This window comes from Crocuta crocuta, unplaced genomic scaffold (assembly GCF_008692635.1).
Source record: "Crocuta crocuta isolate KB4526 unplaced genomic scaffold, BGI_CrCroc_1.0 scaffold73, whole genome shotgun sequence".
NCBI lineage: Eukaryota > Metazoa > Chordata > Mammalia > Carnivora > Hyaenidae > Crocuta > Crocuta crocuta.
Genome location: NW_027529443.1, coordinates 6,609,636 through 6,632,947, shown reverse-complemented (window position 1 = coordinate 6,632,947; position 23,312 = coordinate 6,609,636). Strand labels below are relative to the sequence as shown.

Here is a 23,312-nt window from a genome sequence, read left to right as displayed (position 1 = left end):
CATTAGTTATATAGAGTTACCAATAAAACTTTCTTAAATTGTGAAGAAAGTTACTGCTGTAGTCAGAATCCACAATATTGGATTTTGTCAGAGGATTTTTCATTGCCTATTGTCTATTCTTAGAGCAATTACAGTTTTATAAATGGGATAGTGACTATAGGCGGTAATTTGTTTGAAGTCTTTTTGCTGAATGATCAAGGGTAGTTTCCTTTCATTCTTGAGCATTACTGTGAATACCTTCTTTATTTCCAAAATTATAATAAAATGCTTTTATCATAATAAGACAAGCTCTATCCCCCAACTTTTCTTTTCAATGAAACTTTTTACTGTTTCAGTTTAAAAACAACTAGGCAACTTCCTGGTACCTACTCATCCTACCCTCTGCCTTTTTCTGGTTCAGGCAATTTCAAGGTTAGCAATTAAGTATCAGAAACTTTGAACTTATTTACTTCTCTTAGACCTACTAAGTCACTGAGCTCCAAGCAGCACCTAGAAGGGACAGCGTGTGGCATTGTTATAAAGGTTTGCTCACTCTCTATTCCCCTCCCAACCCTCATATGTCTCCATTCTGCCGGAGATGATCCCAAATTATAATGATGTTTACCTATGTAGAGATCACAAGATGGGCATAAATATTGGATGATTTCAGAGAAAAGGGTACAACTTGTTTGAGTACTCTTCTTCCACTCAGTCAAAGGAGTTGTCAGAATAGCATTGGGGGGGGGAGCAGGGAACTACAACTCAGTTTTCAGAGAACTGATTTTTTGCTTCATTTTCTTTGAACACTTGGTTTATTTCTAAAAATATATCAGTGGCAAAACACAGGTTGCACAGGCGCCGGGTGGCCTTGGCAGTTGAGTGTCCTACTCTTGATTTCATATCCAGTTGGCTCAGGTGGTGAACCCGGGGTTGTGGGATTAAGCCCAGAGTCAGGCTCCACTCTGCACATGGAGGCTGCTTAATAGCCTGTCTCTCTCTCTCTCTCTCTCTCTCTCTCTCTCTCTCTCCCCCCTTTTCCCTCCCCCTTCCCTTCCTCTCCTTGTCTCCCCCTTGCCCCCCTTTCATCAGTCACATCAACCACACAGGCATCCATATCCTCATGTCCAGCTCTGGTCTATCTTTGCCCACCAAGGCAGCTTCCCAAAATGTCCCTAGGAATTTTTACTGACTGTCCTCAAAAAAGGAACTTGTTTGTGGCAAGTGCTGTGATTTTGAGGTTAATGTGTTTTTGTTGGTGGTGGTGTTGATGTTTTTGTTCAAATTGAGAAAATAATTAAGACCAAAAAAAGATGTAGAAGTCTACTATGTTTTCAGTGGTTCCAGGAATTTCTTTTCTTGTATTTTAGACAACAGTCTTTCCATTGATAGTTGCTCTAAAAGGGAGAAACAAGCAGTTTTCACTCAAAAGTAACATTTTAATTGTTCTTCTTAATGAAAAAGAATAAAATAAATACTTTTGCCTTCCATATCTGGGTTTCTGTAAATCAGTTCACCCCAAATTTGATAGAGGGGTTTCTTGAGTTTGACGTAAGAACATGTTTATGTAAAAATAACCTGTTTTATAAAAATCACTTTCATGCTATTTAAATGGGAGAGGGGGCATTTGAAAAATTACCACTAACGTCTTTGCTTTTCTGCTGAAGCGTGCTACAAATGGTTTAGCAGTCCAAACAATTGTATGTTGTATGCAAATTGTTGAGCTTACCAAATGGGGGGAACCTACCAGTTTTCCCAGCGTTTTCTTGAATTTAATGAAAAAGTATTACAATATATTGTAATATTGTTAGGCTTTTTAACTTTAATAAAATATGTTCGTTCTAATATTTAATCTAGTATTTAATTTTATCTCTATATTATGATTAGATATTTCAAGTTTGCCTTCATTTTCCTGAAAGGGGTTTTTTTCTCATCCAAAATCAAATAATATACATTGAGTCTTGGATCTGAGAATAGAAAAGTTCTTCCTGAGAGTATGTAAGTTCAATAAGAGCAAGAGCCTCATCTGTCTTGCTTGTTGTTATTTCCCTAGAGCCCAGAACATTGCCTGACACAAGTGCTCTGAAAAGTACTTGTTTAAATGAATGACTGAAAGAACTGTCTCTTGTGGTTTTGTGATTTTTTTTAAAGTTCATTTTGTATGTTAAGTATGATTACATTGTGTACTACAGAATGCTGAATAGTAAGACTCAGTGGAATTAAGTGCCTGAGTGACCCGCAGAAATAAGATTTAAGGACTCAAGGGGTGTTGGTGGGGAATATTCCCTGGGAATGACAAACCCACTCAGTTATTCCCACCTTTTGCATCTCTCCCCAGGAGCACTCACTGTGGGCCTTGTGCGACAGTGTCAGACAATCCATGGACGAGACCGGACGTGCATCCCACCTCGGCTTCCCCCAGAGTGGGTCACCACACTGTTTTTTATCATCATGGGAATCATTTCATTGACTGTCACATGTGGTTTGCTGGTGGCTTCCCACTGGCGAAGAGAAGCTACAAAATATGCTCGATGGATAGCCTTCACTGGAAGTAAGTAACCTGTACTCACCAAATTTGTCTAGAAGGCGCACACTCTGGTAGTTTAATGAAGATAATCCAGAATCAGTAATAAGGACTCCATAATCATCAAAGAGTACCCCTCCTCTGGCCATCATATAGACTCTACGCAGCCCCGTCAGTTCTTCAGAATTCTCACCATGAGACCAAGACATCCGAAACCTTAATTGCTTTGTATGAAATGCTATCTTGATGAATTTTATTTTTGCTTACATTGTTACCTAAGTGTTCCAGGTCTGTGGCTCAGAGCTACCACTAACCTGAGTCTTTTACTCTTCTTAAATGTATTGGCATCCTCTACCAAATAAAGATAAATTTAGAAGAAAATATACAGAAATATAAATTAGATTAAGGTAGTGATTTGCTTTTCAGTATCATTAATTTTGAGTTTCTACTGTGAGCTGTTGTGGGACCATTGAAAAATCAGCACATATGGTTGTTCGATAATTATTTATCAACATTTCTTACTCCATTAAGCTATGCCCCAGGGTATGATATATATTATACATTCTCTTGTACTTTGCAAGATAATTTAATTTCCCAACACATCACAGGCTTTTCCCAAATTAAAAACAGTAAAAAATGAACAAAGAAAAGATATTTCTATAATTTTGCTTTCTTCCTTTTTTCTCTCTAAAGTAATTTTGCTTCCCTTCCTCCAGGGAGAGAGGACATTTGTCAGTGTCTGGGAACATTTTTGATTGTCACAGCGAAGGGGATCCTACTGATATTTTGAGTAGAGGCCAGGGATAGGGCAGAACACTCCCGACCACAAAGACTTATCTGGCCCAAAATGGCAATGGAGATGTATTTATATTGTAATATTCTTGGGCTTTTTAACTTTTAAATAAAAAGTAAAGTTATCTAAAGAACAGGATAACAATACTTATGCCAGATACCATGGGATTTAACTTCTAATTCAGTGCCTTATAATTATCTCAGGTATGCATAAGCTGTAAAGAATTAATATTATAATACAGCTTACTTTCACTTGATATTTTCATTTAGAACTTGTATGGTAGAGGTAAAGCACAATCCCATGTCTCCCCATTAGTGTTAGAGCTCAATTTATCCTTAAAGGCCCGAAGATAGGAATATTACTTCATGAGTCTCCATTTCTCCCTATCTCTCTGTGAAACGCTTTAATGTGTATATTTCTGGCTCTGTTTTATTTTTGTCTAAATATCTTCCTTAATTTTAAAACTTAGATCAACTTGCCTTTGACTACAAGAGTCTTCATTCTTCTTAAGAAATGTAAAACAAGCTGAGGACCTGTTTGAGGTCAAACAGACCTCCTGAGACCATTCTTTTCTATATAGTAGGGCCCACAGGCAGCTGTAGAGACAGTGCTGCTAAATTAAACGGTATTGATGAAGACTTTAAAGAGAATTGTTACACAGATACATTACTTATCCAGATAGAATTCATTCTTTAAGAAGTAAAATAAAATCAAAGAAAAGGAGTATTTAGTTGCTGGACTTAGTTAAAATTTGGGAATGCATATGCTCTGAATACTAGAAATCAAAAATATAGTTTAATATTAACACTACTTTAGTATGAGTCAAAGAAACCATTAAAATGTTTATGGGAGCCATTGATTCTTGTGACCCAATAAAGGAAAAGAACTAGGGTCATCTTGTTTTCCATTTCCTTTCAACAGAATATTTTCTCTTTATTGTTTAGTTTAAGGATTTAAAATCATAACTTTAAAAAATAATATGTGCATATGGTACATAATTCAAAGCCTAAGAAAGGGTCCCCAGGTGAAAAGTAAGTGTTACTTGTGACTCTGTCAGCTAGCCACTCAATACCTCTTTGCTGGAAGCAACTACTGTTACCAGTTTTGGGGATTGCTCACCAGAGGTGTCCTAATAAGCATAGAAACGTATGTGTATATGTGTGAATGTCCCATAAATATATATTCTATTTATACTGTTCTGTACCTTGATTTTTTAGCTCAACAGTGTCTCCTAGTTAATGTCATCTAAGCAAGCACAGAGCTGCATTACTCTTGTGTGCTTCCTTCAGTAGGTCGTTTTTGTTAGCAGAGCCTAGTCGGCTGGGGTGACAGTCTTCAGAGGGATTGAGCTCCCCCTGGTGTTTCCACTCAGCCTTTGAAAATGTACTTCATCTCTATTTTATATATTTCTATTCCACTTAAACTATAGTTTTGGTCAGAATGTCAGAGTAACATTTTCTGATAGGTTTACACAGTGGGGAACTATCAGAGGACAGCCACACATGTTACAGCTTGCCTCTGAGGGCAAGGGTAACAAAGATGTGGTTTTTTCTTCAAGTCTGACCCTTAATCCTTTATTCTGCCACCATAATTTACATTCTCATCTCCCAGTACACCCAATATCTAGCTCTCACCACCAAGAAACCTGTGCCATAGAAGATTTGAAGTTATTGTCTTTACAGACTTATTTAGAACCCAAGATTTAATTGTCAAAAGTTGATATTATCAGCATTAACAATTTTTTTAAGTTTATTTATTTTGAGGGGGAGAGAGAGAGAGAGACGGAGATGGAGGGAGAATCCCAAGCAGGCCCTATGCTGTCAATGCAAAGCCTGATACAGGACTTGAACTCACGAAACTGAGATCATGACCTGAGCTGAAATCAAGACCCAAACGCTTAGCCAACTGAGCCACCTGGGTACCTTTACATTAATAATATTTTAAGGTAGAGCCTGGGTGGCTCAGTCGGTTAAATGTATTGACTTCACCTCAGGTCATGATCTCATGGCTTGTGGGTTTGAGCACCACATCAGGCTCTGCACTGACAGCTCAGAGCCTGGAACCTGCTTCAGATTCTGTGTTTCCCTCTCTCTCTGTCCCTCCCCTGCTTGCACTCTGTCTCTCTCAAAACTAAACATTAAAAAAATAAATAAATAAAACCTTTAAAAATAAAAATAATAATAATGTTTTAAGATCTAAAGTAACTTCACAGGTCCCAATAGCTTAAAATAAAACTCATCTACTTACATTAAATCTTCCCAGAAGTATAGAGAACTTAATTCTTTGAATTAAAAACCAAGATTAGATTGAATAGGAGTTTATTGCTTCCTTAACATTTGATTAAGCTTTTCCTAACTAGCTTGGAAAATATTTAACTATTATAAAATATTAAACTCTACTTTAAATATAGTCATTAAATGATTACTCCATTATAAAGGATAGATTTTATTTTACAGTAGAAAATGGAAAAGGATAGGAATGAAGTTGGCACATTAATTGACAGAATGAACAATTGGGATATCTGCATACCTCTAAAGCACTTAAAAATTGATTGTTTCTTGAGATTAGATTAGTCAACACTAAGAAAGAAGTTGTTTTTAAAACAATAACATTATCTCATTGTTTTTCTATTAAATTGTGTATACCTATGTAGATTGTGGTTTCATTTTACTCACCAAACCGTATTGAGGCATAAGAAGCATTAGAAATTGGTGACAGATGACACAGATAACTGGGCATTGACAGTACTAATAGTCTTCTACTGCTGACTATACAAGAGAAAGGCCAAAATATCTCATTTGTAATATCTGAATTTTTCATTTGTTCTGTAGTAGGCATCTACAAGAATCCAAATTCACTTATTTAACATTATTTGGTCTGGCCATTGGCCCAAAAGGAAATAGATTCTATGTCTGTCTGTATAATATCAAAGAATCCACCTAAGTGGTGCAAAGCAAACAGAATGCTGATGTGTTCCTTAAGCTAGTGTATTAATTAAATGTTACTTCTTAATACCTTGGATATTACCCTAGAGATACTTCTTCCAGGAAAAGATTCCTAATTGGCTTTCTAGGATTTGCCTATTAAATCTGTTGATTAACACAAACAATTTAGGACAAGTGTTGGCTGGTATGTTTATCCAGGACTCTGTATTCCTGATACAGAAAAAAGTTATGTTTAGCTTGGAAAAAGTTTCTCATTTGGTTAATGATGGAAAGCTTCAAACCCTTCACGTGCAGGGAGTATAGTAACCTTTCTTCACATCACACTGAAAAAAATGTTTCTGCCTCCAAAGAAATTTGAAGGACTGTAAATATTTGACTACTGCTCTTTCAAAAAGCATAAAATATTTCCTTAAAAAGCTAGCCTATCAGTAGGTAGTTTTTGTTCACTAAGAAGAGTGTTTCTTTGGTAGCCCAGGGGAGCAAACTGTTTGCTGAAATAGAGGACTTTGGAACTCTACCCAGATATTGGGTTTTCTGATACCTTTCTTGAAACATTTTAGCAAATAATATACAGTATTTCATTGTGTTTGTATACAAAAAGAAGGTCCTTTTGTCCCGCTTTGACCTCTGTGTACTCAGAAACCTGAGAGTTTTATTTTTTTCTGATATTGTCCATAATGAGAGAGTTTGCTAATCATCTCAGAATTCTTTCCATTAGATGATTTTAAATCAGTAAGAGAACTGGTACTGTATTTGTGTGCCTTTTCTGCATTTCCTTCTAATACCAACTGAAAGGGCAGAGAATTAGCAGAATAATAACTATGATGATCATAATATGCAACATATTTTCAGCACATACTGTCAGCCTGTCACCATGCCAGGGACTTGACATTGTTTTGTTTATCCTTCTGGTATTTACCCCATTTTTAAAAAGAAACCAGAAGCCTAAGATTACACAGCTAGTAAGTAGTGGAGCCAGAACGTAACCCCCATCTGATTCTAGCCAGAACCCTTAATCACTGCTTTAAATGCTCAGGTATAGTTTATGCAAACACCTGAAACTAACCTAACACTGTATGTTAAATATACTGAAATTAAATTTGAAGTTAAAAAAAAGAATAGTCAACATAAGCACTTAGTAGGTTTGGAGGCCTTTCTTAATGCTGATATTCAAAATCGTCTTAACACTTACATAGAAGGCTTTTACTGTATTTAGTTGTTAGGCTTTGTGGATATTATGTGATATATAGTATATGTAAATCTTTTGACAAGTGCTCCATGTTTTAACAGGTTTGACCATGTTATCAACCCACAACACTTCTTCTTTTAAACTTCCTTTGTGCCAGATATTCATTGTTTTCTTCATCACCAAACCATGTTACTAATGTTGTGTTTTGGTTTGTTTTACAGTGATCCTTTTCTGTATGGCTGCCCTAATATTTCCAATAGGATTTTACATCAATGAAGTCGGAGGTCAACCTTATAAATTACCCAACAACACAGTAGTTGGGTCATCATACGTACTTTTTGTCTTATCAATTTTCTTTACAATAGTAGGACTTCTATTTGCTGGCAAAGTTTGTTTACCAGGCTGATGAATGTCTAATTTGCTCAACTCTTTTATTATGTTTAATTTTATTTTAGTTTTTTATTTTTGGAGGGGAGAGGACAAAGGCAAGGCATCTGAGTAGTCCTCTCATAGGAAGATGCTTAGATGAAACTGATGCTGAAAAGGAAAAAAAAAATGCTTTGATTTGTTTTCACTATGCACTTTGGATTTAAAAACAAAACAAACAAACAAATAAGGAGAGCCTTTTCCATAACCAAATACAGACAATATTGACTAAATCTCCTGAGCATATTCAGGCAGTCAGGTCTGCACTGTGATAGCAACCTAGTGAAGGAGAATGCTTTATACCGAAAAGCATGTGGCCCTTTGTGACTCTTTTTTGTTCTGTTTTTAACGTCTAATGATTAATTGAGGGGGGAAAAAGTCTAAGTATTTATGAATCATGGTGGACCAGAGGGTTACAAGAGAAGTTCATGTGGGGCTGGCCTCACCTCCTAAGAAATTAGTGTTCACAGCTTCCTTGTAATGGTATGAGCCTTTGGCACCACAATGATTTGCTGTTGCATTAGTACACCAAGAAGCCAATAGATCAAAACTTGTTTGCTAAAATGTATGTAAAAATCCTGAAATTCCCTATTCTCTGTGTACAAAACAAAACAAAAAAATCAAACAAACACTAAGANTGCTGATGAATTATACAGTGTGTATATATGTGTGTGTGTGTGTGTGTATGTGTGTGTAAATTTATATACACACACATGCAAACAGTTCCTGGAAGAGAACTCTGAATGCTTTGCTAGCAAAACACTGTGGTGTGCAAACCTAGAACTCAATAGAAAAAAAAGCCATTTATCTGAAGGCTGCGTAGTGGAGAGAGTCTTCAGTTTACCTCATTCTTTGTAGCAGCCCTTGATTTTAACAGGTTTTTGTAATAGGTACAAATAATCCCATACCTTTCTAGATCCAACTTTAAGTTAAGCTAAAATTCTTTGTAGGGTTAATTTATTTGTATATGATTGTAGAAGGTAAGATCATGTAAAACATAATTTGGGGAATCTGACACTATTTAAATTATTGGCAACTGTTGTCTGTTGTACAAAGGCTCTCTTTTCCTACTGGCTCAGTCTGTTACATGAATAATGCATTTTCTGTGTTCAAGCACACAACTTTACATAAATACAAAATTCACTTCTAATATCCATTTATAATATTTTGGCTATCTCCAACACTAACTTTGCTCTGCTATAAAAATGAAATTTGTGTTCTTTTCATCTGTATGCAGTATTAACACATCTCCTTTACCAAAAACCTGAGCAATACAGTATTTTCTTTATATGCTATATGCCTTTGTTTGCTAAAAGCTCACACTTTTGTATTTACTTTAAAGGGCTGTACTAAACCCACAGCTTTATGTTTTCTCCTAGAAGCATTGCAGCTAACCTTTGAATCCATAATAGTTTTAAAATACAGTATTTCTCTTCTCCACGTTTCCATGCTCTCCTATCAGTGCTTAGCTGTTATTCCAGGTGAACACTATAGACGACCTCCTGTTTGAAATGTGGGGCAGGAGGTTCTTTCTTGGCAATGGAGCCGAGTTTTTCTTCTCTTTAGTGAAACGGCAACCCAGATGTCCCCATCCAGTAGAATTAGAGTCCCGTGTAGTCCATGCTTCACACAAACAGAAATGAATGCACTGTTTTTTGAAAGTTCGATTATCAATTATAAAATGATTACTTCCGAGATGGGGCTGCCTCCTCAGATATTCAGAGAATAAAATGGAGGAGCCTGACGTGTTTCACACTGGCTTGTTTGACATTCATATATCTTACTGTTAGCCCAGCAGTATGTTATTGTGAAAGAAAATCCCAGTGTCTCAGCTCACTCAGGAGTCAGGAGAAGAGGTGAACCACCACTGTGGCGCTTTCCTTAAGTGTTCCGGGGGAATGTCACACCTTTCCTTCCCAGGGTCAAAGAAAGCTTTGGGAAATGACTGAAGGAGACCGTTCTTCCCCAAGTATTACCATGTCTAGTTAATTCTGAGAAAACCACTGGATGTGTTCTATGGACATTTGGGATTGCATTTCCCATTGTGATTTGATTGGTCCTCAGTCAAATGGATCACTTTGAAGGAAAGTTTTGGTTGTCACCATTAATACCACTGAGATAAAGTGTTAGCAAAGTATGGTTCAAATTAATTTATGATATGACCAAGAGCTTTTCTCTTCCAAAAGATGAATTTTATTGTAAATAGTTTCTCAAAATATTTTTAACTGGATCATGAGCATGGGGAGAGAAAGTTTCTCAGCTGCTAAGAATTTCCCCACTGTTTACTTCTTTCACTTGCAGTGGTATTACATATAAGGTTACAAAATGTAAGGTTTTATTTGTATCTATTACCCAAACCATTAAATTGTCTTTAATTTCGTCATTGTCTTGGCGGTCCAGTGCACAAAGGACTGATAGGGAAACCCTCCCTCTAACCAGTCAGGCACTCTAACCCAGGATTGAGACTGTCCCATCAAGTAGTATGTGAAGTCAAATCTTCGTACTCTTCCAGACCAAACAATGAAATGGATTCATTCATTTAAAATTCTATAAATCTGTAAGTGAAAAGATAGACAACTGTCAGCAGTTGCTTTTTAAAAAGGTCACTATAATAAGTACTACATAGTACGATATTAATTTATAGCAGGAAATCATATCTTGTAAACTGTATATAAAACACTGTTTTATGGTGCAATCATTTGTCAAACTTTTGTCTGTTACATTGTTTTTAGAGTGTGCGCATTCTTCTCAGACCTAAGAACATCACTGTAAAATCTGCTGAAAACTATTTATAGGTTTTATTTGCACAAGACTTAGTTTGAAATTTTTGGAAGCTCCTATTGAACATGCTTAAACATCTGTAAACATGAAAAATCTTCGATTCATTAAAAGCAAACATTTCAGTATGATTCTTTCCAAAGGTAATCCATGTTCTATGTTGTTAATGTGTGTATGTAATTTTTCTGACTCTTCTACTTCTTATCCTATTTTCTCTTCCATTTGTTTTGTTTTTGAAGAATGGCTCCTCTTTTTTTTTTTTTTTAATGTTCTAAATGACCAAAACACTTCATTGGTTTTTACCCTTTTGCCTAAAGCTTTGATATCCCTGCCTGATGTTCTGTGAATTCACTGTTTAATCCTTTAAGTAAAATAATAAACAGTCCTGGTGACATACAATCTATTGATTTAGAGGAAAGGCCCTGAAAAAGTATTGGAAACTAACTTTAGATATACTCTTAGCTATTATTTCGCATCGTGGGCTTCATGGGAAGAACATGTTGCATTTATTTTGTCTTTATTAAAAGACTACTAGCCACAAGTTACTCTGATTGTAGTAACTGTTTTATCAACCTGCTTTGATCTTCTTTTAAAAATTAAATTTACATTCACAATTCAAAACAGTAAGCTGTCTTTCAGAACTAATTTTTGAAGGATAAAAATATATGAAGGAAAAACATGGCCTGTGTAGGTTGAATTCCCTACACAGGACTTACTAGTTGTATCACCTCAAGAGATTTTAGAGTTTGTGATCAAGGTCTGTATATTACCCCAAACTTTATTAAGAATTGTTTTCTAATTGGTTATAACATTTTTCAATTAATAGTTTCAAAACAAATTGTTAATACAAGCTGTATAAAATGAACATAATTTTCTTCACTTGTATTTTTGTTATTGAGCAAGTTTATCAAAATAAATTGTCTACTAAAGAAACTAAAAAGGCTTCTATTGCTTTGAAATAAGCTTTGACTTTAAGATTTTACTTCAGAAGTTGATTTCTTACGGAGATTTTACCGATTCACACAGTGACACTCCCACGCCTCTCTTGGTTTGGTTTCATTAGCATCGCGCCAGGTGGTAGGTCTCCCTCTCTTCCACTCCCACTCCCAGCATCCTCCTTGGGAAGAGATGCCGTTACTATTCTAGAGTGTAGATGGGACCATGATTACCAATAAGAAGAGTCACTCAGCGGTAAAAGACCATGCCTATGTGGCTCTCTCTTCTGCATCATGTTTTTATGGACTGGGAGAGATCCACTGAGCCAAGGCCCTCTAAGCCAGCCATTTTGTGTTTCTTTTTTCTTCACACTTAGACCTAAGCCATTCATCTTTGCTTCTGTTTCTACTTCACTACAGGCCAAAGGATCTTGGCTTATAAGATTTTAGAATTGGGGTTGAAAGAGAGTACAGAGACCCTTAGTCTCTAGACTCATCCATGTGCTCCATTACAGCTTTACTGCACCTTTCTTGAGGGGCCTTGGGTTTAGCCCAGCCAAGTAATAGCTAATAATCAAATAAAGCACTGCATTTATTCTTTGCTACTGTTTCTCCTTTATATGGCCTTTACAGGAGCCTCATGGGGAGTATGAAGATAAAGACAAGATAGGATTTGGACATCCTTGAGTTCTGGATCGTGAAGGCATCTTATCTTTTTAGGGTGACCAGTCATCTCCATTTGCCTGAGACTGAGGGGTTCCCTGGGACATGAGACTTTCAGTGCTATAACTGGGAAAGTTCCAGGCAAAAGAGATGAGCTGATCACCGTATCTTTATAACATTCAAATCAATCCTGAGACATAACAGATGAGAGGTATTTGAATAGTTCATTAATACATTATGGATAGGTCAGTTGGAAATTGTAATGGTAGACTTCCACTGAACTTCTAAGAGAGTGGGAGAAAATACTTTTCCTTCTTTTTGGTAATAAATTAGGAAAAAACAGACTGGCTTTAAAAATAGTAACATGAAGGTGCCTAACTGGCTCAGTCAGTAAAGCATACAATTCTTGCTCTCGAGGTTGTGAATTCAAGCCCCACGTTGGGCATAGAGCTTCCTTATAAAACAACAACAACAAAAACCACAGTAACATGAGTCCAAAAACACCTTTTGACTTAGTCTTATTATACTAGCTCTGTTCTAACCACTGTAGAGAAGATTTTAGGAAAAATACCAAGACTAAAGGACTGGGTTCCTCTTATGCAAAGTCAGCTCTTCTGGGTCACAGTTACCCAGCAACAAAATAAAAGTAGATATTTATAAATGGTATCAAAGATAGAAAGTATAATGCTGTATTTTTTTTTTTAGAGGTTTGGTTCTTTTCCCAGGAGGAGAAAACAATGGGATGACATTTTCAAGCACATTCAAGTGTGCTACAAGTCACCCCCAGTTCCACTTACAGACTTACAACTACCTAAGATTAAATTTCAAGAAGAGATTTCTCATGAGATTCATAAGATTGTAGAGCTGGATGAAATCTAAAAGAGCATGTTCAGTGTTAACATTTTCCAGGTGAAGAAAATGAACGTCAAGGCCTCAGGAAAGTATACCAGCTTTCCCAAAGTCACACAACCAGCAGAACACTCAACCCAGGAGAAAATGCCTTTGACAAATAGTCTTTGTGCGGTTGACCTAGGACAGCTGCCCCTGTTCTACAGCCATCTGAACCAGTCTTCCTTCAACTAATCTTCATCTACTTCGATCCGCCCAAATAACTTCTGCCTAGAATAATCTTAACACAAAAGCATATCATTTCTTTGAGTTCCTGTCATTCCCACTCTGCAGAATGAAGTCCCATCTTCTTTAACATAGCTTCATGATCTGGCTTCAGTCTGTCTCTTTAGTCTTTTTTTCCCCAGCACTGTATCTTTTTTGTGTGTGTAGTTTTATGGTTTTATTAACACAAATACAGCATGTACATAATCTGCCTGTCCATTCATTTCCTTCACTTGCGCAGCCTGGCCTTAAGATTGGTGACTCTGACGGACAGCTGGGCTGCTCTTTCCACAAGGGCTTTGTGGCTCTGGAAGGAGACAATGTTACCACTGTCTTTTCACCTTACACGGAGAAGCCAGCTATTCTCCACTCTCACTACACCTGCTCTTTGTCTTAGTTGTGTCTGCACTACCTCCTCCTCGCAGTTTTCCCTAATCCTTCCCATATTTGCAACACACTTAGTTTTTTTGTACTTTCTCCCTCTTTATTTATACCTCTGTAGAAGAACTTATTTGGGGTGAGTAGAGTGAGTAGAGTTCCTGGATTCAAATCTCGCTTCCAAAATTCTAGCTGTGTGACCCTTGATAAATCACTTAGCCTCTGTGACCCTTGGTCTTTTTCACCTATAGGATGGGGCTAATGTTATAGGGTTACTGTTGATTTAAATGAGAAAGTGAAGAGAGCACTGGGCACATAGTAAGCCTTCAACTGTTAGTTGCTGCTGTTCTTATTTACAAATATTTCTCTATCACTAGATTACAAACTTGAATTCAAGGAAGGTGGCTTTCTCATTTTCCTTAGACACTTGGCACAGTGCTTTACATGTGACCTGAATTATGATAATTAAATTTGGGGCTAGGTTATAAAGGAAAATTATGAAACTATATTTGAAAGACTTATTCGCCTGTCTGCCAGGATTATTTCAGAGAAATCCTCTGTGAAAGCAGAGGGTTTCCTAGATCAGCCTTTTATAAGTAAGTGTAGTTATTTTATTGGTCAGTATTTGACTGTATAATATGCCAGTTTCTTTAGGATTCAAGACCTAAGACCATTACTACTCAAGACCCTTTATGGACTCAAGACCCTTTACTACTGAATTCGCATTGCTCTTGTGTTGATACTAATACAGAAAGGACCAGGATGATGCAAGCACCCTGTTGATCCCGAGGTAACTCTGTGGAGGCTTCTTCAAGCTTTTGGGTCTCAGCTGTCTTGAAACCATACATTTGGTATGTTTCACAAAGATGTTGTTCTGCCAAGATGGTTTTAATTATTTACTCTAAATGGAGTTGACAAGGATTTGATCTCATTTTAGATGTAGTTATCCCCAATTGGCCATTTTATGGCCCTTTAGTAAATACTCCCATTGTATTTGGTCACCATTAAATCAATCTATTATCTGTCAAGGCAAATCTCTAAAATAAATGCTGTGGTCTGGCACCCCTTTCATGTTGTTTAAATATTTAATTTACTTGCCTTAGACAATTGAAGTATTTTCTTAAATAAAAATGTTTAAGTTTATTTATTTTGAGACAAAGAGAGACTGGGGGAGGGGCACAGAGAGGGGAAGAGGGAGAATCCCAAACAGCCTCTGCCTGTCAGCATGAACCCCAACGTGGGGCTCAAACTCAAGAACCTTAAGATAGGACCTGAATTGAAACCAAGAATCAGATGCCTAATCGACTGAGCCACGCAGGCACCCCTCTTAAATATTTTTTTTTTAAACCTCATTCTTTTACATTGCTTTACTCTGTGGCAAAATGCAAATGCAGTTGAAGAACCAATCAAAGAAAATCCTTTCCATGATGCATGATAAATTGTTCTAGAGGAAAAAATAATCCACTTATCTAAGAAAGCTTTGACTACTTCATATTTTACTAGTGTCAGTAGCCAAGTGACCTCGTATTGTAGTGTCACTCCCACTCACACACGCCACTGTAGCACTTCACCTCGTTTCTACTTTCAGGGTCATCAGAAACTTTTCTTGTCCTAAGTGCTGTTGTGGAGACAGAAGTTACCATAACCCTATCCTGGGGCAAGCAAAGGATTTTTTTTTTTTTTTACAGTAGCACATCTGTAGAACTTTTTTTTAAGTGTAAGAAATTAAAAGTCCCTCTTCAACCCACCTTCCAGAAATTACCACTGTTAACAGTTTATTAGGTATTCTTGCAGGTATTTTGCTATATTTGCAATATATGTATATCATATGTGTATATATGCATGTTGTGTATATGTGTGTGACAGGTATATCCTGTTCAGTTGTTTTAACAAAAGCAAGATCATATTATACAAACCTGCCACTACTTTTTAAATTTATGATGGACATCTTTGTTCAGTAAATATAAATCGTATGCAATTGTAGTGGCTTTGTGATATGTGTGTGTATGTGTATGTGCGTGTGTGTGTGTGTGTGTGTGTGTATTTTCTTCCTCTCTTGTTGATGTTCATTGTTATTTCCAAGTTTTTTGCTATTACAAATAATGCTGCTATGAAGTTAGGTCTTAGGTAACAGAAACTTCCTAAATATCATAACTGACATTCTAACTGAAGCATATCAACTACCGTATTAAGGCAGTTCATATATCTTTATTGTGTTTAAGACATAATGGCATTCAATAAGAGTTTGGAGAAAGAAACTAACATTAAATTCATGCTATTTTTGTAAGCTTTTTTATTTATTTTTGAGAGAAAGCACAAGTGGGGTAGGGGTAGAGAGAGGAAAAGAGAGAGATTCCCAAACAGGCTCCCTATTGTCAGTATAGAGCCCGATGCAGGGCTTTAACCCATGACCTGTGAGATCATGACCTGAACCAAAGTCAGATGCTTAAGCAACTGAGCCACCCAGGTGCCCCTATGCTATGTTTTTCCATATATCCTCTTAATTAATCCTCCTCCTAAGGTGAAGTGGAGGTGGTATTTTATAAACCAGAAAACCATGGATCAGAGGGATGAACAGTTTACCCAAGTTTCAGTAACTAGTCACTGTTGAATCTGGGTTTCAAACCTAGGTTTTCTGACTTCAAATCGAGGACTACCTCTGCTGTCCTGGCTAGTGTAAAGGAAATAAAAATAGCTTGTCCCAGTTGCATGATTTCTTGGCTCAGACATGAACAGCTGAATCTATGGTTTGCTTCCTCTGGATGAGGAATGCATACAACCATAAAAGGTAGTCCTGCTTAGAAACAACCTATAAATGTTATATATTTTGTTAGGGGGAAAGTATGTAAGTTATTATTAAGTTGTATTTAATCTTCCATCATTCCCCTCTCATTGTCAGGCTTTCTGCAATTTTGCTATGTGGTAACTTCACTGATTGGTGAACTAGATGATGTCACCCCTTGATTTTACTGTTTCCCTTTTGGGAATTGCGCACCCAGGAAAATTTTCCCAAACAGGCTGTATCTTGTCCCCTCTGTAATACTTAAAAAAATAAAAAACAATTAACTAGATCCCTTCTACCTTGTTGATAGGAAATCTGATTATTGGCTTACCCTAGGGTCGTGCACAGGTCTATGGCTCAAACATTAAGAAGCCCCCTCTAACTTGTTGGGGTGAGCACTGGGTGTTGCATGTAAGTGATGAACCATGGGAATGTACCCCCAAAACCAAGAGCATGCAGTATACACTGTATGCTAGCCAATTTGACCATAAATTATTTTAAAAAATAAAAAACTTTAAAAATTAAAAAAAAGCCCCTCTAGTCATTTGTCATCGGTCTACACTTATTACTACTGAGACATCAACTATTCCAGGCTGAATGGTGCAGTAGTTCCGTGTCCATCCCACTCTCGGGCCATGGTGAAGTTTGGTGAACTGGGAAGACCTTCTCCCTGGACTGAGGTTCCATTTCCTCTTAGGCCTTGGCATCTCAAACTACCAAACACCAAGTAGGCCCCTAACTGCATCTGATTTTCAGATACCTGATGTCTTGACCTCTGTCTCTCTTTTCTCTCCTTTGGCTTTCCTCAGAAGCATGTTTGCCTAGGACCCATGTCCCCTTCTTTGATTCAGAACAAAAAAAAAACAAACACACCTTTTTTCAAAGGACTAATTGCACCCTCTGGCTCCAAGACTGGAAGCAGAAGCCAGGTGCAGCCAATCAGCCACAGTAATTGTTTCAGAAATGAATGAGTCATGTGACCAAAAAGCCAAGCCTGGGCCTTTGGAGCCCAGGAGCTCCAGGGAAAGAGGTGCTAAGTTGTGGTGGGAGGAGCTTCATGCTACTGGAGTCCAAGTTTGCTGACCACTCATGAAGAGCCTGCCTAGGAATAAAGCCATCACAGAAGAAAGGAGCTGAGAAATGGAGACAGATTTCTATTAACATCATATTGTCTTTTGGATCAAGCTATGGCCAAAGCCAGAAAATTCTTGGATTTTTCTGTTGTTTGAGCAAATAAATTCCCTCTTTTCCTTAAGCCAGTATGAGTTGGGTTTGTCTCTTTTAACTGACAGAATCCTGATACACTCACACTTTTCTTTGGACATTAAACACATCCCTCACCTACAGTGATTTGGCACATCTTTCAGTTCGTTTAGGATTTTATGAAAGACAGAAAAAAAAATGTAGACTTCAGGCTACTTCTTGTCAACCCAACAAAAAGCACCTGCTTGAAATGGGGGAAAGAAAGAAAGCATAATATCTAAAAAAATATGTTGCACAATAATACTGTCTTAGTCTGTTTGAACTGCTATCACAAAATACCACAGACTAGGTGGCTTATAAGATACATATCTAATTAGATGTTAACTAGACTTACTGTGGTATCAGTTTTGCAACAGATACATATATCAAATTATTATGGTGTACACATGAAACTAATGTTATGTGTCATGTCAATTAAAAAAAAAAAACCAAAGGAGATTTTTTAAGAGACTTTTTTTTAGGTTTGTTTATTTTCAGAAAGAGAGAGAGAGAGAGTGAAGAAGGGGCAGAAAGAAATGGAGAGAGAATCCCAAGCAGGCTTCGCACTGTCAGTAAAGAGCCCGATGTGGAACTTGAACTCATGAACCATGAGATCATGGCCTGAGCCAAATCAAGAGTTGGATACTTAACCAACTGAGCCACCCAGATGCCCAGAAACCAAAGGGGATTTTAAATGCTTAAGATAAAATCATCAAAGTCATTACTATATGCTCATTCCAACAAAAGGAGAATTAGAGACTAAATAATGGCACAACACTACAGTATTTATCAAGAAGTTAAAAGAGCTTTGGAATTCATTTTTTTCCCCCAGATTTGGAGAAAAGCAATGAGGTACTTATGAGCTTGCTGTGAACTTAAGGAAAAACTTTGTTTTTTAGAGTACTTTTAAAATAAAACCCCTGGATTCATATATTTTACTTTTGTGTCTTTATCTTACAGAAATAAAATCTCACAGTGCACAAAGATGTAAAACAATGTTCACTGCAACATCACTTAAAATTTTTTTTATTTCTCATAATTCTGAAGGCTGAAAGTCCAAGATCAGGGTGCCAGTGTGGTCGGGTAAGGGTTCTTTTCTGGGTTACAGACTTCTTGTGTTTTCACAGGGCAGCAGGGACTAGGGAGCTCTGTCTGCCCTCCTTCATGAGGACATTAATCCCATTCATGAGAGCTCTGCCCTCACGACCTAACCCCTCCCATAGGTCTCACATCCTAACACCATCACTTTAGGGGGAAGTGTCTAACATAGGAATTTTAGGGGGAACACACAAACATTCAGACCACAGCAAATGGTGATTTAAGAAGGAAGACATAACGGCCTAAGTGTGTATTTCATAATAATGGAGCTTCAAAATACATGAAGCAAAAAATAGAATTATTTTTTGGAATTATTTTGGAATTAGGAATTACAGAATTCCTAATGGGAGAATTAGCAAATCCCACAATCGATATATTTTGGGTAATGGGACCAGGCTACAATTCCTAAATAAAGGCCAGAAATGAGTTGACCCTGAATGGGTTCCAAGAACCTAAGAAAGACAAATTCCTATTGTGCTCTAATCCCTTACATGGAGCCAAAATGAGCTAAATACAGTCTGAGGAGAGCTGAGAAAGATGCTACCATAGCCACACAGAGCTTTCCTCCAGTCATACAGCCTGAAAATCTCACTGTGCTTTATCCATCTGGGGCAAATACATCCAGAATATGTGTATCATGTAATCTCAAGTAGAAAAAAGCAGTAACAATGACTTTTCAGTATCGGGTTTCACTTCTTGTAAAATGTTGAAAATCTATGTATCCTGGAGCAATGGGAATGGTGAGGGCATCAAACTACGTGTCTTGGGCCTTCATGTCTTCCAAACTGGCATCTCAAAGCTAGCCAGCCCCTTCTACCCAGGATTTCCAGTAGGATGGGCACAAGGACCCTCACCTCTTGTTCACAGAGTAGCTATTGGTTAGCTGCTCTCAGCCTTTTCTGACTTTCTTACCTCTCTCTGATGTCCCTCCTCTCCTGCCTTGTTGGGTGTAGACGAAATGCCCTCCCAAATGCCACACTAGTCTCAACCCATGACTACTCTGCCCACAGAAACTGGGGGTAGGTAAACAATGTCTATTTTGAGGGGTTTTGTTGTTTCCCATCTGGCCTAAAGGAGCCACTGGTAGTGTCAGCATCGGAAGAGGTTCTCTGCTGTATGATCATTACCACAAGTAGCACATACTCTAAATTATAAAATTAAAGGTTCAGAAAGTGAAGACAGTGATTTGAGAAATTACCTAGATGAACTAAGTAGACATCTCCCAGCCTCTTACAAGCTGGTTCACATTGGGTACATCACTTCATCTCTTGATGTCCATAAAAGGAGTTGAAGAAGTCCCCAACTATGGGCCAAGGGCTGGTTACATCACAATCACCTGGGACCATTGTTAGAGATTCCTGTTCCCATACTCTATGGCAGTTCTGTATCAGTCTCCCAAACGCAAATGTATGTTTTCTTAGCAAACACCCCATGGGCACCTGGGTTTGGGAACCACTGCAGTAGATGATATCTTCTGACACTAAGTGGTCACTGAGCTCACCGCTGTATTAGCCAGGTTTGGGTGGGAATGGACCTGGTGGGGGTGAGGGAACACAGGCCTCTCTCAGGGTGTGTGTTGGGGGGACCCCAGGGAATCTGAGGAGGAGACAGTTTCCACCTTTCACGCCTGGCCAGGCGGCTTGCAGCCTCTCTGCTATCTGTCTTCAGTTCCAACCGCAGTAAGGCAGCATGTAACCTGGGCTCTACTGGTCTAAACCATAGTTTTCTGCTGACCCAGAAGTTCTAGAAATAGAAAAGTCCAAACTCTGCTTCCAGGCTTTTGTAGAGGTGGAGTAAAGCAGAGTGCCTGGGGAAGAGGTTGTTAGCAACAACAAACTGGTAATGTCCTCCCTGGGGTGAGGGCGATTTTTGGGCTTTTTCCCCCCCTGTCCCTGCCCTCAGGCTAAAGTGGTGCAGTCTGTTACCTTGGAGATCAGCTAACACTTCCTGGGCTGATCGAGCTACACTGTGGAGTTGCTCGGAGGAGCTTAGAGGAAGTGGGAGCCAGGAAAAGCAGAGACCTCTCTTTCTCTCCCAAAGATGGAAAAATAAATGGAGAAATGCAGGCGAGGGTGAGTGTCACAGGGTTGGCAGGGTGGTAAGAGAGGGTGAGGCACACTCAGACACTAAGCTTGGAACCGAGTGAGAAAGGTTTAGGGAGCCTGGGCCCTTGGGCCTCCGCTCCCTACAAGCCAGGTACTGTGCCAGGTGCTGGAGATGTAACAGTGGACCAGGAAGGAGCTAGGCTGCTCGGGAGAAGGACCCTGACAACTTGGTATGAGGCAGCCCCGGGCGGGCGGAAGTAGGTGGAAACGATTTCCTTCCTGGGGGCTGGCAGGCAACAAATGGGGTTCAGAAAAGACTTGATGGGTTTTCTTGTCAAGCAAAAAGGGCACAGGGTGTTTCTAGTAGGTCCACCTGGAGCCAAGAAGGCTATGAAGCAGCCAGGTGTACGTAAGTAGGGGCTGCCCAGGCCATAGAAGGGTAAGAGATGAGGAAGAGGTTAAGAACAGGTCCTGGAGGAAGGTAAACCTTTCAAAGGTTCAGCTTGATTATCCACAGGCACCATGGCAGATTCTAAACAGGTGAACGACTCTGCATGTCGGAAAAATCATTCTGGCAGTAGAATGTAAAATGCATTGGATGGGGACAAGACTTCGGTTATTTGGCCATTCAAAATACAAACCCTGGGTGTGGTTTCTTCCTGGATGTTTAGGATAATCCAGCTATTAGCAAACCAGGAGTGAGTGAACCAGCGGGAGCTTTTCTTTTATCCAGTAACCAGAGCTTTCTCCTTTTGCTCTCGATGCCATCTCCTAAGGGCCAGTTTACATATTCTCTTCCCACCTGAGCCCAGTCCCCCAGGGTAACATGACCCACCTTCATCTGAACTCTGGACCTGCCCTGAATGCATTTATTCAAATGCTTTTTTGAGCCCCTATTATGTTCTAGGCACTGATTAAGTGAAAAGGTTCTAAAAATGAACCTTAACTAAGCCCCTGCCCTGGAGGATCTTCCTTTTAGTGAGTTGATGGGTGGGGGCAAACAGTGATAAGCAAATATGGAGCACTTCAGATGATAAACCGGCCTCTGGAGGCAACAAGGCAGGGTGGAGGAGGGTACTCTTTGAGATGAGCTGATCAAAGGAGCTGTCTCTAATTAGGTTTCATTTGAGTCAAGACCTGAGGGTAAGACCTGTGTCCACTTCATCTCTGCCTCCCCAGTACCAGCTCTTGCTGGCATCCCTGCAGATACCCTAAAAAACTTTCCTGGAATGAATGATCACTTTATGCTGAAGTGTTTGAAGAAGGAGTGTGTATTCTAATGCTATTCTACATTTCTATAGTACTCTGTATGTACAGAGCTCTTTGACATTCTCAACTTCCTTTGACCTGACAGTTGAGCTGAAGTAGGCCAAGCAGTTACCAGTAACCCCATTGCATTCGGCAGACTGAATAAACCCAAGTTCCAGTGCTTTCTAGAACACCACACTGTTTCTTTGGTTTTATGCTGACCACACTCTCCTTCATCAGCCCACACTGGTCGGTCACCCTAGACTCCCATCCTCAGGCCTCTGAGTTCATGAAATTGTGAATCACTCACTGAAAAGAGGGAACTGGAAACCTGTGGGTGTCCAGTGTTCGCAAAGCATTACTATTTCAACAGTCTCTGCCACTGGTCTCTCAGCCAGGCGTAACTGAAGGAAAGCCAGTTGTTTTTAAACATTTTTTAGCATTAACAACATTACCACATTATCTTGGCTCTTCCCAGATGACAAAGCATCTTCTCAATAAAAGGTTAAAAACCCCAGAGAGAAAAGCAAGTTGCTGAACCATCATTAGGCTATTTTATTTAATGATTTCATAAGAACACACACTCTTATTTTTCAAGCTGCAACTCCATTTGGAGTTTCTCACTTGCTGTGTCTCGGCCAATATTTTTTTTTTTTGGTTGCAAGTAACAGAAACCTACCTAAATGAGCTAGCTTCAGCAGAAAGATTGGAAATGATAAGGAACAGGGTTTTTCATGGAACCCAAAAGCGGAAAGCGAAGGCAGTTCTCACAGGTGCCTGGGATCAGCATTTAGAAGTTCACGAACCAAGGCAGTTTCTTGACTTCCTCCTCTCCCTTCACCTCCCCTCCCCCAAATATTTATTACCAGCCAGTCCCTGCTCTCATGTAGCTTACAGTCTAATAGGAGAGAGACACCATAATTTTTAAAAATCACACTAATGTATCATTCTAAAATAAAAATAAGTATTCCAAAAGAAAGCACAGTTCTGTGAAAGTTTACATAACACGAAGGAGCCAAAATACAGTGGGAGGGTGAAGACTTCCCAGAGGAAGTGACACTGACGCTAAAACACCAAGAATGAGTTGGGGGAGGGGTGTGTGGTGGGTGGAATGCTGCAGAGCAAAGACAGCACATGAAAAGGCCCTGTGGTTAAAGAAACTATACCATCCCAGGAA

At 38.7% G+C, this 23,312-nt stretch overlaps 2 protein-coding genes across 4 annotated transcripts in view; both read left to right on the top strand.

Annotated features, from left to right (window-relative positions):
* Nucleotides 1–17,757, top strand: part of MOSMO (modulator of smoothened) — a 66,949-nt gene extending 49,192 nt beyond the window's left edge. The window contains exons 2-4 of one of the 3 annotated variants that reach the window (XR_013334233.1): nucleotides 2,315–2,527; nucleotides 14,366–14,510; nucleotides 17,312–17,757. Coding sequence is in view for 1 of the 3 variants with exons in the window: in XM_077760517.1 (XP_077616643.1) it covers nucleotides 2,315–2,527; nucleotides 7,649–7,833 (398 nt within the window). In the remaining 2 variants the exon portion in view is untranslated. Of the gene's footprint in view, nucleotides 1–2,314; nucleotides 2,528–7,648; nucleotides 8,485–14,365; nucleotides 14,572–17,311 lie in introns of those variants that run through there. The other 2 variants (XR_013334232.1, XM_077760517.1) reach the window with 2 other exon arrangements.
* Nucleotides 17,758–20,719: 2,962 nt separating this feature from the next.
* Nucleotides 20,720–23,312, top strand: part of VWA3A (von Willebrand factor A domain containing 3A) — a 62,379-nt gene continuing 59,786 nt past the window's right edge. The window contains exon 1 of the mRNA XM_077760516.1: nucleotides 20,720–20,914. The gene's annotated coding sequence lies outside the window, so the exon portion shown is untranslated. The remainder of the gene's footprint in view (nucleotides 20,915–23,312) is intronic.